At 53.5% G+C, this 17464-nt stretch overlaps 1 protein-coding gene across 1 annotated transcript in view; it reads left to right on the forward strand.

Annotated features, from left to right (window-relative positions):
- SCAMP2 (secretory carrier membrane protein 2) overlaps positions 1-17417 on the forward strand; it is a 24118-nt gene extending 6701 nt beyond the window's left edge. The window contains exons 2-9 of the mRNA XM_077745656.1: positions 7044-7112; positions 7504-7602; positions 9340-9457; positions 10005-10133; positions 10826-10985; positions 12067-12168; positions 15574-15694; positions 15883-17417. Coding sequence (XP_077601782.1) covers positions 7044-7112; positions 7504-7602; positions 9340-9457; positions 10005-10133; positions 10826-10985; positions 12067-12168; positions 15574-15694; positions 15883-16017 — 933 coding nt within the window. The 3' untranslated portion in view covers positions 16018-17417. The remainder of the gene's footprint in view (positions 1-7043; positions 7113-7503; positions 7603-9339; positions 9458-10004; positions 10134-10825; positions 10986-12066; positions 12169-15573; positions 15695-15882) is intronic.
- Positions 17418-17464: the final 47 nt, after the last annotated feature.

Here is a 17464-nt window from a genome sequence, read left to right on the forward strand (position 1 = left end):
CTCAGTCCTCCCTCCCCACCCGCTGTGCTCTCCTCACGGCACAGAGACGACAGTTGTCCTCCACTGCTCATGGGCGGAGGCCAAAGTCCTGCAGTCTGGCTCCACCCTTTCTGCAGCCTGGCTCCTTGGCATTCCTGGCTTCTGTCACTCCTCAAGTCACTCCACAGCCCCCAGAACCTTCTGGATAGAGGCTACTTTTCAGCAACAGGCTCGAGCGGTGGAAACCTGAGTGAGGTAGAAGGGCCCAGAGTGACTGCTGGGCTGTATGCAAACAGGCTCATTAGGCGACCCACCTCAGAATAGCCGTTAGTCCTGGCTGACCAGTGGACTACTTACAGCTGGCTACAGGTACCAAAAAGGAACATTCTGTGCATTCCCATACCTCCTCACCTCCCCCCATGACTCCAGCCCCCCAGCACTACCTCATGGCAGACAGCCTCTCCTGTGCTGTCCTGCCTGCTGGTCCCTTGCAGGGTTTTCAGTAAACTTCTGTGTCCTTTGTCCTCCTGTCTTGGGGGAATTCCAGCCTCCACCCTATTGGGTCGCCTCACATCCTGTGCCCTGAACACACAGAGATGCTGGGCCTTTGCAAATGTTGCTTTCTAATTTTTTAAAAATGTTTATTTATTTTGAGAGAGAGCACAAGCAGGTGAGGGGCAGAAAGGGGAGCCAGAGTCTCGGGCAGGTTCTGTGTCATCAGTGCAGAGCCCACTGTGGGGCTCGAACCCACAAACTGTAAGATGATGATCTGAGCCTAGTTCAAGGGTTGGGTGCTTAACTGACTGAGCCAGGCGGCACCCTGCATGCTGCCCTTGCCTCCCTCCTTAGTTCTTGCTGAACTTGTGTCCTCTCTCAAGATCCGACCCAAGTGCCATCTCCTTGAAGCCTGCCCTGACCCCCAGACAGCTTAGTCCCTCCCTCCTCTGTGAAGCCCTCCCATCAGCCCTTGCCCTGCACAGGTCCCATGCTGTCACCTCCTGCCCTGGCTTCTCGTTCTCTGTACCGTCCGTCACTTGAGGGTGAGAATCAAGGCTTTTTTCTCCATGTCCTAGCCCTGAACTTGACGTGGGACGGTTTGCGTAGGGAGTACACAAAGGTGGAAGGAGATGGCAGGTGCCTCGCTTTGACCAAGGACAGACTGCCACCAGGGGTGCAGGCACCAGGTCCTGGGGGGCCTCTGGTGCCAGGCCGGGTGGGTCAGCCTCACTTTTCTGGGCCGCTGGGTCCATCACTGCTGGGGCAAGGAGAGAGGCCCGCGTGCACCTTGCCCATTTGATGGGTCCTCACGCTCTTTTTAAAAACGTGTGGGCATGTGTGCTTTCAAGGTAAAAATAACATCACATTATGGAACATTCGTAAGACAAAATAGATCATTTCTCTGTCTGCCAGTCTTTTGCAGCCATTGTTGTTCTGATGTGTTTTCCTGCCAGTCTCTTTTCACACATGAATGCTTTTGACAAAAATTGTTATGTGGTATTCATACAAAGCCTTTTCCGTAATGCTGCCCTGTGTTTATAGCTGTGGTTGTTTATTTATTTTACAAATAAAGTTTATTTATTTATTTTGAGAGGGGTGATAGGGGCAGAGAGAGAATCCCAAGCAAGCCCATACCGTCAGCACAGAGACTGACGTGGGGCTCGAACTCACAAACTGAGAGATTGTGACCTGAGCCGAAACCAAGAGTTGGACACTTAACCAACTGAGCCATGCAGGTGCTCCATAGCTGTGATTTCTTAATGGCTGTGTAGGCCATTGAGGGGACGTGTTCCAAAACATTCTTGTGCTCACTGTCGTTGGACATTTAAGTCATTTCCTGATGTTTTTTCCTCCTATTATAAACACTGGTGCCATAACTATCTTTGCAGGTTCAGATTTTCATGTATTTGTGTCGTATTTCCTTAGGATGGATTCTAAGGTGAACCGTGGCTCTTTTTTTTTTCTTTTTTTAATTTTTAATGTTTTTATTTTTGAGAGAGAGATAGAGACAGCGTGAGCAGGGGAGGGTCAGAGAGAGAGGGAGTTACAGAATCCAAAACAGACTCCAGGCTCTGAGCTAGCTGTCAGCACAGAGCCCGACGCGGGGCTTGAACCCACGAACCGTGAGATCATGACCTGAGCCGAAGTCGGACGCTTAACCGACTGAGCCACCCAGGCGCCCCAGAACCGTGGCTCTTTTTACTTGGCACCCAGCCACCCAGTTTGCGGATGATTGCCCCTTTTTTGTCCTCTGACACACAGCCTTGTCTCCAAAGCAAACAGGACTTCCCAAGAGTTCCAAAGTATTGGTAGCTCTGCCTTCCAGAGAGAGTGGCCGAGCCTTTTTAGCTCATGAGGCATTAAATGATGTGTTTATTTGGAGCCTGAAATAAACCCGACACGGGGCGCTTGGGTGGAGTGTAGGAGGGGAAAGCAAGGAAGCGTCACCGCTCAAGCACAGCCGGCCCCTGTGACATGGAAAGTGATTGCCAACCTGGAAACAAGTGTTTTTCTAGGCCCTTCCCGGCAGAGCTCCTGCGCCTGCCCCTTTTCCTCTGGGCCCTCACGCCCCAGCTACCCGAAGGGCTTCCCCGCCCCAGAGGTGGTGAGCCTCTCCGCCCTTCCCCTGTCCCCCCTTCCCCTCCCTTTCCCCCTATGCCCTGGGCTCTTGTGCTATGCGCACATGTCTCTGCCACAGTCATCCGCTCCAGAAGGTCAAGAGCTGCATCCTGTTGGTCTCAGTGTGTCACTCACACTGTTCGTGACTCTTCCTAGAATGAAAAGAACTGAGTGCGGGAGCGTTTTCTTTGTTAGATATTCAGTAAAGGGCATTAGCCAGGCTCGGCCCTTTGGGTCCCAAGGGGTTTTAGGTTACCTCTCTGTAGGTGAAACTTAGCTCTCGCCATGCTTTGAATTAACTACTTGACCCACTTCTGAGCCAGCTGATGCTTAGTTAGTGGGAAAGAAGCTTCTGCCGTTGGCTTGTTATTTGTGAGTCGAGTGGAAGCTGAGGGTCATATTCAAACCAGTCAGCGTGGTCCTTAGTGCAAGGTTCGCTGCATGTCTCCTAACACGGGTGTGCCCCAAGGGCTTTCCTGATGTCCAGGAATAAAAACATGAGCAAGAAGCAGTTGTCCTGGTCACTCCTGGTGCCCCATCAGTGTTCCTCAGGAGTGGGGTTCATTCATTCAGCCATACACTGAGCCCCTTCTGTTTGTCAAGTGCACCAGGCTTTGGGGGTACACCGCTGAACAAGGTAGACCCACACCTTGCCCTCTCAGGTTTACCACTCGTGTCCCTGGATACAGATAACTTGAATTCAGAATCTGGCTCAGCCACTACCCCTGGGATCTTAGACGAGCCACTTCCCCCCTCTGAGAGGGGACTTTCTTCAGCTGCAAACTAAAAAGACTAATTGCTCTCAGGGTGGTCATGAGGTTGAATGAGGGGATACCTCAGCTGAGCCACAGAGTTCAGAAGCTGGTTAAGTGACGATGATCTCCATTCTCACAGGGATAGAATAGAACCAGGACTATTCTAGATGCACAGAAGTCAAGTTATTGCAGACAATGGATGCCTTAGGGCGTTGGGCCTTAATTCTTTTAAAGAATCAGGTTGATGGGGCGCCTGGGTGGCTTAGTCGGTTAAGCGTCCGACTTTTGCTTAGGTCATGATCTCGCGGTTCGTGGGTTCGAGCCCCGTGTCGGGCTCTGTGCTAACTGCCAGCTCAGAGCCTGGAGCCTATTTTGGAGTCTGTGTCTCCCTCTCTCTCTGACCCTCCCCTGCTCACGCTGTCTCTCTCTCTCTCCTAGAAATAAATAAAAATATTAAAAAAATAAAATTAAATTAAATTTAAAAAAAAGAATCAGGTTGAGGAAGGCTGGTAGAAGCTTCTTTTCTGACATCTTGACACAGTGGCCAGTTCTGGGGTGACTAGAACTTCACAATATGTGAATACACATTGTGTATTGTGTAAGCCTGGCAAATAGTAGACACTCAGTTAATGTCAGCTCCCTTCCTCTTTCACCAGGCCCGAGCTTCTCATCTTTGAGAAAGCACCCAGGTGTCCCAGAATGTTCCAGGCCCATCTTCTGAGGCAGGGTGCTTGTGGGCCCTGGGGCTGCCTCAGTGATGCAGGTACCCTCCAGCTTTGGGGCAGCACCTCCCAGAGAAAGTAGAGCAGAGCATGCAGCGGGTGCTCTCAAACATCATTTACCTTCTACCCTGCATCGACTCTTCCCCAAACACTAGGAGCCAGAAGTATGAACTTGATACTGAAGCATCTGGCTGCGGAGGTCACAGCATGCTGGTGGAGACAGAAATTGTTTATGGCGAATCTGGTGAGGGGTAAAGGACCAAGTCTTTAAGACTTTCGAAAAAGGAGGAGAAATCACCATGGACAGAGTAGTCAGCTTGCCCACCCCCAGAATCCTCTTCTGGTTGACCGTGGTAAAGAAAATGACATCTCTGCATGCGTCTGGAGGTTGCCTATTAAACCCACGCACCTCAGCCAGACACGTGGGCCGGCACCCGAAACTGCTACCAGAGCTGTCCTTCTGTCTTCTGTCCTGTGACACACACTCAAGTAACCAGTTCCTTGCAAGGTGGGTCTGATTTCAGTGACTTCAGCTCACTCACCGTGCTGTGGCTTGGTGTTTGCTGAGTCGGAAAGGGGAAGAGAGCTGGAGCTCCAAATCTTTCTTGCAGAAAGCCAGCCCAGTAATTCTGGGAGAAATCTACTAGTCACCCAGCCAACAACCTCAAGGCCAGTCCCTCCAGCTCAGGGGGCCTTCTGAGCCTCACCTGTCCCTTTGCCCAAATTGTGGGGGCCACCAGGCAGGGATGGTGTCCAGCAGAATGGACAGAACCACGTTGCCTCCTTGCAGAGGAAATTTGGCAGGGGTCCAGGGAGGAGGTATGTCTAGAGAGAAGTGAGTTGAGGCTGTGTGCCCAGCTCTGGGCTGGGCCCAGGGACCAGCCAGACACAGTCTCACTGTTCAGGAACCAGAGACCCAGGTGAGAAGATGAGAGTTAGTATGTGTGAAAAACAGCAGAGAACATGCTCATGGCTGACATTCTGTGAATGTACAGAGTAGGAAGCTAGCCATCTTGAGACCTAGGACAAGTGCGGCACCACGGTAGGGTCTGTTTCCATGTCTGAGAATTGAGGGGAGTGTTCCCTGAGGGTCTGTCTAATGTTAATATTGTGTCTGAGAATCCAGTCTGTGGATTCTTGGTGGAGGTGTGGCCAAGAGAGCAGGACGGGAGCGTGTGGACCTGAAGTGAGGGATGGGGGTTAGGTACACAGTGGGGCCAAGACGAGGCCTTGTAACCTGGGTCCTGGCACTGTCCACGGTGGTACAGCTGTTCCCAGAGCCCAGGCATCGCTGTCGAGCTGGACCTGAGCCCCATATCTATTATGTTCGGGCCGGGGAAAGGATGACTGCGTGCTGGGAGGGAGCGGGATGAGGCCCACTGGCCCCAGGCCAGCAGGGAGGCTGCTCAGTGAAGGAGATGACAGGGAGTGCCGTGCAGGCCCTAGGCTGGAGGGCTGGCCTTGGCAGAGGTCAGATGGAGAAGGTTCTAAAGGACATTTTTGCATTTAAAACAACAACAACAAAACATTCTCTCTGCTTTTCATCTGAGTGCTTCATGCCTCTGTTCCTAGCAAGTGTGTCTGATTTAACAAAATCAGTACTGGCAGCCAGCAGTGGGTTTTTATTCCAGAACCTTAAACTGTCCTTTAAAAAAGTAAGAGGAGCAGGTGCCTGGGTGGCTCAGTCAGTTAAGCATCTGACTGTTGGTTTCAGTTTAGGTCATGATCTCATGGTTTCTGAGTTCGAGCCCCACTTGAGGCTCTGTGCTAACAGCACAGAACTTGCTTGGGATTCTCTCTCTCTATCCCTCTCTCTGCCCCTCCCCTGGCTTGCGCACGCTCTTTCTCAAAATAACTAAACATTAAAAAATTAAAATAAAAAATAAGAGGAGCACTTGGGTGGCTAGAGCAGGAGAGGGGCAGAGTGAGGAAGACACAGAATCTGAAGCAGGCTCCAGGCTTTGAGCTGTCAGCACAGAGCCCCAGGCAGGGCTTGAACCCATGAACCATGAGATCATGACCCTAGCCAAGTTGGAGTCTTAACCAACTGAGCCACCCAGGTGCCCTTTGAGTGGCCAACTCTTGATTGCAGCTCAGGTCATGATCTCAAGGTTCACAAGATGGAGCTCTGAGTTGGGCTCTGCGCTGACAGTGCAGAGCCTGCTTAGGATTCTCTCTCCCTCTCTTTCTGCCCCTCCCCTGTATGTATGGGCACAAGCCTGCTCTCTCTGTCCCTCCCTCTCAAAATAAATAAGCTTAAAAAAAAGGGCGGGGGAGTGCCTGAGTGGCTCAGTCAGTTAAGTGTCCAACTTTGGCTCAGGTCATGATACTGCAGTGTGCAAGTTCCAGCCCCTCATCAGGCTCTGTACTGGTGGTGCAGAGCTTGCTTGGGATTCTCTCTCTCCCTCTCTCTCTCTTCTCCTTCTCCACTTGGACACTCTCTCTGTCTCTCAAAATGAATAAGCTTTTTAAAATAAATAAGAGGAATAAATGCTTTCTGTAAAATAATAAAACAGTACAGAAAGGTCATAAATTAAAAAATGAGTCTCTGTTCCTACCACGCACCGCCCCCCCCCAACCCACCCAGTCCCTGGAGGTAAATGCTGTAAACCCTTTTGAATCTGTTAAGGGCACTAACAAGGACCCTTACTAGGTGTCTATTACGAGGTCTCAGAGTGTAAAGCTTGCTCTGGGACTCTTCCGGGGAGCCATCGGGGCTGAACTCCTTTCCCAGAAAGGGAGGAGAGATTGCGGCTCCGGTGTGGCAGGGGCCAGGCAGAGGAGCCTTTCTGGAGAGGCCTTTCAGGGCACCAGGAAGGGCCTCAGCAGCCTCACCTCGGCCACGTATCCCTGGGAATGCCTGCAGGCCTGGGAGAGCCCAGAACATGGTGATGTCCCTCCCCTTCATCAGGGTCCTCTCTCCCCAGCGGCTCATGGCCATTTTTGTTTGTTCTATTTTTTACCTTCACAGGACCCCTCTGTGACCCAGCTGACCAATGCCCCACAAGGTGGCCTGGCTGAATTCAACCCCTTCTCAGAGGTTGGTGAGCGTGCCCTCTTTCTGAGTCCCTGGGTCCCCTGGGTGGTGCCAGGCTTCTGGACCAAGACGGGGCAGAGGCAGAGACAGCTCTGAGAAGCCGCAGTCCTAATGTGAACTTGGGGTAGGGGTAAGGATGAAGAAACCAGCACTTCTATCCTTGGGGTCTGTCATGTCATCGGGGCTCCCACTGAAGAGGGGAGGCCGGTGGCAGGGAGGCCAGGGGTGGCAGGTACAGCATCACGTGGCCTAGAGCCTGAGTCCGGCCCAGGCCTGTCCCAGAGGGAATGCCCCTCACAGCCAGGGCACGGCACTCACCCTGCTGTGGGTCTGCCCCCGTGTGGCCAACTCGTGGAGCCCTACTCACCCGCCCCCGTCGGTGTGTCCCACGCAGACAAATGCAGCCACGACAGTTCCTGTCACACAGCTCCCTGCGCCCTCGCAGCCGGCGGTTCTCCAGCCCTCAGTGGAGCCAACCCAGCCAACCCCCCAGGTACTGTTGACGAAAGTCCCTTTTGCCTCTCCTTTCCAGAGAGGGTAGCGCCAGTAGCTGAGCCCTGAGATGGGGGAGGAGGTGGACAGAGGGCCTTAATTCCTGGCAGCCCTTTAAGGGCCCTCGTGATGCTCTCTGCNTCTGCTTGCCAGGCTGGGGTCCTTGGTGTCTTCAGGGAGAGCATTTGCCCCTGTTGTGCCATTCCAGATCCTCGCGGGGCCTTTGGTTTGCCCTCTCTTACTCGGGGCCCAGAATATATCTGTCTGTCTGTCTATCTATCCATCCCCCCTCACTCCTTTCGTCTCTCTCTCTCTCTCTTTTTTTTTAACCTCTTTTATTTCTGCCTGCCTTCCTATTTTCCTTTGTCCCTTTGCCAAATACTGTGAACCTTGTCTTTTTTGTGCCTGACACTCGCCTCCATCACCTCACTGGCCTGCCCTGTGTTCCTCACTACCCCGGTGAGCGTGACCCACAGTGGAGTTGTATGTTGCAGCTGCTGCCGTAGACAGGCCAGCAAGTCCCTGCCTAGCAGAGTCCTGGCAGTGAGTGAGCTCTCAGAGAGGCAGATGCTACCAGGAGGAGATAGTATTCTCAGAGACAGCTCCGTGCAAAAGCTTCCGAAGGTAGGCGAAGTGTAGATGAGCATGAGGGCGAGGCCCAAGCCAGGCTTTGGACTCTCGTGGGCCCCAGGCGGCTCTCGCCTTCTGACCAGACTTGGGAGGGAAGGCTGAGACCTTTAGCTTGGGCCATTTTGGTCCTGCTTTTGCCCCCAGTGCCTGAAATTTACCTCCTAAACTCCGCCTTGGCTCTTTGGAAAACTCCTTTCGGGGAGAGAGAGAGAGAGTGAGTGTGTGCGCGCGCATGTGAGCACATACATGAGTGCATACACACACGTATGTACACATATGCGTGGCTTGCCGTCCTACAAGGTGACTGGTCTGATATCTGCTTCCGAAAACGATTGTAGACTTGGGGAGGAACCAGGTCCCGACAGCTGTAGCCCCTGGCGGGAGTGGGGCCTTGGGCTGGAACACCAGGGACACCTCTGCTCCACCTCACGGTCCCTAGATGCCTCACTCAGAGGCTCTTCCTGGACAGGGGAGGAAGCTTGGACTCCGCATGTCATCAAAGCCTGGCAAGCCTAGGGGGCTTTGCCGGGGTATAGCCGGTCACATTTTAAGCTGGACTTCAAGGGGGCAGCTCCTGGGGGTGGGGCAGGGTGGTACTTAAATACGGATCCCTGAGGCTCCAGATGCCCATGATCTGACCTCAGGTGTCCTTTCCACACTCACTGCTAGCAGCTTTGCACTGTTTCCCCTTCACACGCACCCCCTCCGGGCTCTTCAGATGAGGTGTGACTCTCTGGGTTTCTGGCGACAGGTTAGTCTCTTGTGAGGCCATTTTCCCTTTGCTGTTACCCCAGATGTCACTGTAACTGAACTTTGCCTGGACTCCAGAATGGGAGAGAGGTCTCTCATCTCAAGTTCAGGGGTCTTCCCTTCATCCCTGAGCCCTGGGTAGGGCTGGTTAATGGCTAAGGGGACAGAGGTGGTGTTGAGGCAGTAGCAGACGGGTCACCTTGGCCTCTCTGTGGTGGTCTCTGGTACCCAAGCCCACCCAGGGCTGGGACTGGCTCTGCCTACATGGGGCAAGGCCCTTCTGACTTTCTGCTCTCACTGACAACTGATGTTGTCCCTCTGTCTCTGTGTCCGGCTGTCCCACTTCCGTGCCCCCCAGGCCGTGGCCTCCGCAGCCCAGGCAAGCCTGCTCCGGCAGCAGGAAGAACTGGACAGGAAAGCAGCCGAGCTGGAGCGCAAGGAACGGGAGCTGCAGAACACCGTGGCCAGCCTACATGGTAGGGGAGTCCGCTGGGTCCTGGGTCGCCAGGCCTGGCACTGGAGCATTCCTTGAGCTTGCTTGTCCCGGGGCGACCCTGGACCCCTGTCGGGCTCGACTTTCTTAGAGCAGCCCTGGTGCCAGTGCCAGGAAGGGCAGGGAGGTGGAGGCCAGGAGACCTGCAGTGTGGACCTGACGGGTGGGGGTTATTTCCACACTCCTTCCCAGCCCTGAAATTTTTGCTGGGGTAGGGACACGGGTCGTGCGATTCCCCCTCATCATGATGATGACCCCTTGTACTTATGGGCTGGCTGTTCATAAAAATAATCCCATAGGCCATTTTGCTCTGTTTCCCAGTGCATTTGGGATCCGTTATCTTGGAGCAGGCTCGTGTGCGTTCGTGCCCCATCACTCTTTTCCCACCCCACCCCCTACCCATGGAGACCCTGAGCCCCACTTTCTGGTGCCCCTCTGGAGCCCTGGTTTGGCCCGTAAACTGCGGTAGCCTGTACCCTGCCATGCTGCTGTGGAGGCTGGGCCTCACCTTGTCACCTCTCTCCATATAGTGAGAGAGAACAACTGGCCGCCCCTGCCCTTCTGGTGCCCTGTCAAGCCCTGCTTCTATCAGGATTTCTCGGTAGAGATCCCTGCTGACTACCAGCGGATATGCAAGATGCTCTACTATCTCTGGATGCGTGAGTCCCGCGCCTGCCTTCTTGAGCTTACGTTGAAATGGGGTGTGACTCCAGAGCCCTTTCTGGGCTCTGGCTGCTCCTCCCTGCAGACTCCAGCCTTCCTCATGCTGGGCAGGGGTGGAGGGTACCTGCGGCCCACCTGCTTGGCCCTCCACAGTCTACCCTGTGTGGGAACCTCCCTTGGGGGGCCAGCTCACACCACGGATCACACAGAGCGAGACTTGTGAGAGGCTTCAGAGTTCCTGTGGGGCACCTTGTGTTGAAAGGCCCCCCTTAGGTGGAGGCCCCACTCCCCACAGGCCCCTGGGTGTGGGCGCATAATAGACTCCCTGTAGCTCAGTGTGGGTGGGCCATCTAGGGGCAGGGACAGGAGTCTCCAAGGGCTTCCTTCCCCCAAGCATCAGCCTTTGAGTCTACATTCTCCCTTCACTGCCACCCCCCCACCCCATCATATATCTGGGGTGTCCCTTCACCTCTTAGGAACTTGGTTTGGTCCCTGGTTTTTCTGCCCCAGAAAATCAGCATCTGGGAGCTCACTGCGCCTGGGAGCAGACGAAAGGTCCTATGGTATTTCTGCAGCTCCCCTCACTCTGTGGACCTCATGTCCTCCCCAGGGGGTGGTTCGCTATGCCTGGGAGCCCTCAGTCTCCATGGCACGAGCCTCTCTCTCTCTCTCCCCTACCCCTCCCCAGTGCACTCGGTGACTCTGTTTCTGAACCTGCTTGCCTGCCTGGCCTGGTTCTTAGTCGACAGCAGCAACGGAGTGAACTTTGGCCTGTCGATCCTGTGGTTTATCATCTTCACCCCCTGTGCCTTCTTGTGTTGGTACCGGCCCATCTATAAAGCCTTCCGGTGAGTGGGGCTTGGACAAGGGGTCAGTGCATGGCTGGCATCCCAGGTGGCAGGCTAAGGGCCTTAAGCCGGGGGCGCCATCCTAGTCTTAGAGCAGAATAGGTTGGTGGGGAAATTCACTTTCCCATTCCCACCGGTGGTGAGAACAGACAGGGGTCAGGAGCCATTTTCCTGAGTCATTGTGCATGGGGTCTGCTCTGGACACTGTCCTTAGGTTAAGCGTGGGAGATCTAGGGAAGAGTCTATAGCCCTTCCCTGTGTTCCCACTGCTCCCATTCTGTCTGGTGCATTAGGATTTTAGCCACTGGGTAGAGGGAGGCTGAGCTCCCTCCCTCTACCCAGGGAGAGAGCTTCCTTCTGAAGCTCTAGCCCCTCTCAGAGAGTCTGGCTTTGATAAGCTCGCCATGGTTTATCACTCCAGGCTCTCTTGAGCCTGCTGAGTGCCAAAGCAGTTGACCTAGGATAGATACCGTGGACCTGAGTGGAGCCACCTCACAGATCCCTAGGGCTTGTGGAACTATGCCTCAGAGTCGAAGCTTTCAGGCCTGGTAGCCTTGCAGGCCCCAGGAAGGTGGGGGTGGGGGGAGGGCAGTGGCTGAACCCTCCCCTGCACTCAGCCTCCCTGTGACCTCACTCTATTCCAGTCCTCAGGGACATGGAGTTGGAGGTCTGGTCTAGAGTTCTGTGCTCCCCAAATACTTTTTCTTCCACCCAGGCCTACAGTTTTATTATTAGATACTTATACCTTTGGCTTCGTTTTCCTTGCTTTATATGAAATGCAAACACATACACCTGGAAATGGACTGTTAGGCTCTTTATATTGTCCTTTGGGTGAGCCACTTCATTAGCTCTTTGAGTAAGGGGTTAAGCATTAACCCCTTAAACTGGAAGGCAATGAGTGGCGAGCCCTTTTTGATTATGGTTGTGGGTGTCTGTGTCCTTATGGACAGTGTGGTGGGTCCCCTGGACCTGTCTGTGCTCCCATCCTGCCTCCTAATGAGGACAGATGCCATGCCAAGTGAGGAATGGTGAGGCACGAGCCCCAGCCCTCTTGTGACTGGATTTCCCCCTCTCTCCACAGGTCCGACAATTCTTTCAGCTTCTTTGTATTCTTCTTCGTATTTTTTTGTCAAATAGGGATCTACATCATCCAGTTGGTTGGCATCCCTGGCCTGGGGGACAGGTGAGACCTGGGGCAGCAAGATGGAATTACGCTTTAGAAGTGGCTTGACCTCTCTCGCCCTCTGTCCTCCCTCCCAGAGGGTCCACGCAGATGACCCATCTTCTACCCGGGTTGGGAGAGGGGTGGGTGGACTGGCTTGGATCTGCCTGTGTGCACCCCTCTCCCCAGTTCTTCACTGCTCACCTACTCACTGCCTTACGTTGTCCAGGCTACCGGGGCTCTGTCCTGTGGAGGACTGCATCCTATCCTTTTCTCTTGGCCGCCCCCCGTCCCCTCTCAGGCAGAGGCTCCTTGTCCAGTCCCAGACGAGCCCTTGGGTTTGGGCAGCTGCTGACAGATGCCCTGGCCTTTGCAGACTCTGCTGTGACTTTTCCCAGAGGCCCTGTAATGTCAGGANACCCCCCCTCCCCTCTCAGGCAGAGGCTCCTTGTCCAGCCCCAGACGAGCCCTTGGGTTTGGGCGCTGCTGACAGATGCCCTGGCCTTTGCAGACTCTGCTGTGACTTTTCCCAGAGGCCCTGTAATGTCAGGAGATGGAGCCCTAGCCTCTCCTGGATTGGCTTCTTCTTGCTTTGAGCATCTAACTGGCTTGAGTTTCCTGGGCACCGCCGTAGTCCTGGGCTCAGCTGATGGCTGATGTTTTCCGTTCCACCCCAGTGCACAGAGAACATTACAGAATGATCAGGCTGACACTTGGCTGAAAGCCTGAGCCTGGAAGGGCTGCACTATTTTGGTCCCCTCCCTCCAGTGCAGCTGATCCAGAGAGGAGGGAAGGGCTGACTCACCTTGCACTCTGAGCCTGTGCACAACTGCCCTGCCGCCGCCCCTCTTTCGGCTCACCTTGCTGTTTCTTTCTTCCTTTCTTTCTTTCTTTCTTTCTTTCTTTTTCTTTCTCTTTTCTTTCTTTTCTTTCTTTCTTTTCTTTCTTTCTTTCCTTTCTTATTTTTATTTTTTTTAATGTTTATTTATTTTTTAAGAGACAGAGACAGAGCATGAGCGGGGCAGGGGCAGAGAGAGAAGGAGTCACAGAACCCGAAGCAGGCTCCAGGCTCTGAGCTGCCAGCACAGAGTCCGACGTGGGGCTCAAACTCAAGAATGTCGAGATCATGACCTGAGCCCAAGTTGGACGCTTAACCAAATGAGCCACCAGGCACCCCTCATCTTGCTGTTTCTAATCTGGTCCTTTTCTCTTTGATTGGTGACCCAGTTTCATTACTCACCATTCTAAGTGAGATCCTGGGAGACAGGCTGTGGCCTAACTGCTGTTTGCTTCTGGACTCAGGAGTCAGAAGGCTTGAGTTCTGGTTGGGAACCCCCGCCCTGGCCCCCCTGCCCCGATTACCTGGCCAGGCTTCCCTCACGAGCTCTGCAGCACCTTCCTCACCTCACCTCCCAACCCCCACAGCTGGATGGATATAACCCCCATTTCTTGTTACTGGTTGTGACATACCCATAACATACATTTTATTTACTACCTAAACTATCTTGAAGTAAAACATTCAGTGGTGTGTAGTAGACCCACAGTGTCATGTGGCCCTCACCACTGTCTACCTCTAGGACATTCGTATCGCCCCAACAGGAAACTCTGTAGTTCTTTCATCCTTCCCCGAACCCCTGGCAGCTGTTAAGCTGCTGTCTGTCTCTCTGGGTCAGCCTATTCTGGACATTTCATCTAAGTGGAACCGTATAGTAGGTGGCTTTTTGTGTCTGGCCTCTTTCAATCAGCATAATGTTTCTAAGGCTCAGGTTGTCACATGATTAGCACTCCATCCCTTTTTATGGCTGAATAATATCCCACTCACCTGCTTATCCACTGATCACTTGATAGACCCTGGGGTTTTTTTCACCTCTTTGCTCTTGTGAATAGCGATGCTGTGAACATTTTTGAACGAGTGGTTGAATACCTATTTTCGGTCCTTGTGGGTATGTACCTAGGAGTGGAATTGCTGGAAGTCTGCACCATTCCATTGGCAGTGTGTGAAGGCTCTCATTTTCCCACATTCTCACCAACTCAGGTTTGGTTTGGTTTTTTCCCCAACCTAGAGGTGTGATATCTCACTGGCTTTTTTTTTTTTTTAATGTTTTATTTATTTCTGAGGGAAAGAGAGAGAGAGACAGCATGAGCAGGGGAGGGTCAGAGAGAGAAGGAGACACAGAATCCAAAGACAGGCTCTAGGCTCTGAGCTAGCTGTCAGCACAGAGCCCGATGCGGGGCTCGAACCCACGAACCATGAGATCATGACCTGAGCCAAAGTTGGACGCTTAACCGACTGAGCCACCCAGGCGCCCCCTCACTGTTTTATTGCTTGACATTTCCTGAATGACTAATGATGTTGGCCATTTGTGTATCTTTGGGGAAATGTCTATTCAAGTCTTTCTCTAGTAATTGGGTTGTCTTTTTGTTGTTGAGTTCTTTACATATTCTAGGTACCAGCTCCCAATGAGATATATAATGAACACATTTTCCCCCTCCTGTGTATTATTTTTCTCATTCTTGTGATAGTGTCCTTTGACACAAAAAGTTTTTTGTTTGTTTTTTAAAGTTTATTTTTAGAGAGAGAGGTGGGGAGGGGCAGAGAGAGGGAGAGACAGAATCCCAAGCAGGCTCTGCACCACCAGCACAGTGCCCAATGCAGGGCTTGAACTCCTGAACCATCAGATCATGATCTGAGTCGAAACCAAGAGTCAGCTGCTTAACTGAGTGAGCCTCCCAGGCACCCCATGTCTCTTAACCATCTTGAGTTAAGTTTTGTGTGTGTTTGAAGTGAAGGTCCAGCTTCATTGTTTTCCATGTGGATTCTTTCCCCATTTAGTGGTCTTGGCATCCCCGTCAAAAATCAGTTGATGAGAGATGTATCTATTTGTTTCTGGACTCTCAGTTCGATTCCATTGATCTGTATGTCTGTCCTTATACCAGTATTGCCCTATTTTCAGAACTGTGGCTTTGTGGTAAGTGTTTAAATCAGGCAGTGTGAGGCTATCCCCTTTTATAGATAAAGACACTGGGGCCAGGAAGGTGACACTGGAGGCAGAGGGGCTGCCCAGGGCCCCAGCAGGAGGAGCTGAGGAGACAGGATGAATGCGATGGCTTGGCCAGTGATCCTCCTTCCAGAGGGGGGGGCCCCTCGGGAGTGAGCAGTGAGGCTTTCCATGTCCTCTAGAACAGCTGGGAAAGGCCCTCCCCCATGCTACTCCTGGCTGTGAGGGCTGCATGGGGCCCTTCCCTTCAGCCTTCACAGAGACCTGGTCTCACAGGCCAAGGGCTTGTGGCCCCCTGGCTCTGTGCTGCAGGGAGGTGCCTAGGTGGTGGCTGGTCAGCATACAGCAGCCACCTAGGGAAGAGCATCTCACAGGGACCTGCGGGGCCCGCTCCCACTGTGTCCCCTCTGGCCGCCTCCCTTTGCAGTGGTTGGATCGCAGCCCTGTCCACACTGAAGGAAGACCACTTGGCTGTGTCGATCATCATGATGGTGGTGGCTGGCTTCTTCACCCTGTGCGCCGTGCTCTCCCTCTTCCTTCTGAAGCGGGTGAGTGTGGGTGCCGGCCCAATAGCAACCCGAGGAAGGCGGCACCTCTCCCCTGCCTTTGCCTCAAGCTCATCACTAGAGCAGTTGGGCTCCCCAGGTCCCAAAGGTCCAGCGGGTGTCATCAAGGCTCTGGATGGGAGGTCAGCGGGCCCCTAGGGCGGCCTTCTCATGCCGGCCTCTTTCCTCAGGTGCACTCCCTGTACCGCCGGACGGGGGCCAGCTTCCAGCAGGCCCAGGAGGAGTTTTCCCAGGGCATCTTCAGCAACAGGACCTTCCGCAGCGCTGCCTCCAGTGCTGCCCGAGGAGCCTTCCAGGGGAACTAGGCTCCCGACTGTCCTTCCTCTGCCCCAGCCTTTCCTCTTGCCTGCCTTTTAGCTGCACTTTCCGTGGGTGCCTTAAACAGTGGTTATGCCCAGCACAGACCGGGGGAGGGGCTTGCCGGGTGCTTCCTCCTTCCTCAGGCAACCAGCTCTCCCTTCTGCCCGAGGGAAGGGGGGGAGGGATTGGGACTTATTTTTTACATAAGAGAAAAGAAAAAAAAAAGCCGTTTTTCCTTCTCTGGTGGTGGTTTGGTGGGATTCGGAGCGCTGGGTCTAAATTCGCTTTCCTGTACCCACGTGCACAGGCACACACGTGTACGTACTTGGGATCATCAGCTGACCCGGGCCTATCCCAGCTGGAGTTTTGCTTCTGCCAGGGTCCTGGGACTCCACTCCTCCCCCAGCAGGCCTGGCGCAAATCTCAGACCAAGCCTGTGGCTTCCACAGTCCTTCCTTTCCTTCGCTCCCAGGCTGGGGTAGCCTCCCAAGGGCTGCCGTTTAGGTGAACTGCAGTCCTTTGGATGGCAGGCAGGCTCTGTTCCCCAGATCACTCTGGGGTGGTCTCTGGGCTTCCAGAGCCTCTGGCGTGGTCGCCCCAGGCTCTTCCCTGCCTTAAAGTTTCTAACAGATTCGTAGACCTTTAGTGCCCCCTGCACCATCCTGGTATGGGCAGTGCCTGTGCCCTTGGGGCCCTCTCTGAGCCCTTCCCTCTTTAGACTTACTGAATGTGCAATGGGATTGTTGGGATTTGGGGCAGGGGGGAGGGATAGAAGACATTGACCCCAAGTTGTCTTGCCCAGCCTTTGGCGGTTTTCTGGGAGGGTGGAGTCTGATTGTCTTGGTGTGGTTTGGCCCTGTTTGTTTTTCTTTCCTCTTCTTCTAAGGGACAGCAGTCCTTTACCGTGGCCTCAGATCCTACCCCACTCTGCCTTCTCCTATTAGCAATATCGCGTTTGTATGACTCTTAGAGAGGCAGGAAGAATCAGTCCAGAACTGCATCTTCCAGGCTGGACTAATGAGCCATTTTTCTGAGGGCTCCGGGCTCCATACCCCAAGTAGAACCTAGGTCACCTTTCAGTGTTCCTGGGGATGCCTCAGGTGTGTCAGTGCGATGGGCACCTGGGAGTCCACAGGTAAAACCTGCACCCTGCCCTCCAAAGGCTAGAGGAGTGGGTGTGTGGACTGAGGGGACTTCTCAAAATGCTGGCCAATTGCCTGCCTCTGGGATCCTGGGCCCCACCCCGAGGCAGCCTACAGACTGTCAGCCCACCAGCCCCAGAGCCACTGAATGATAGTGGCAGTGACCAAGGTTTTGTAAACTTTCTGGTGTTTTTTCTTCATGTATAAATGTATATGTAATGTCTCAATTTTTGTGCTTTAAATAAAAACATTTTCAAACAACACTGGTTCTAATGTTTGGTGGACTCAGGAGAATGCGGGTGGCCTATGG

This window comes from Crocuta crocuta, unplaced genomic scaffold (genome assembly GCF_008692635.1).
Source record: "Crocuta crocuta isolate KB4526 unplaced genomic scaffold, BGI_CrCroc_1.0 scaffold130, whole genome shotgun sequence".
NCBI lineage: Eukaryota > Metazoa > Chordata > Mammalia > Carnivora > Hyaenidae > Crocuta > Crocuta crocuta.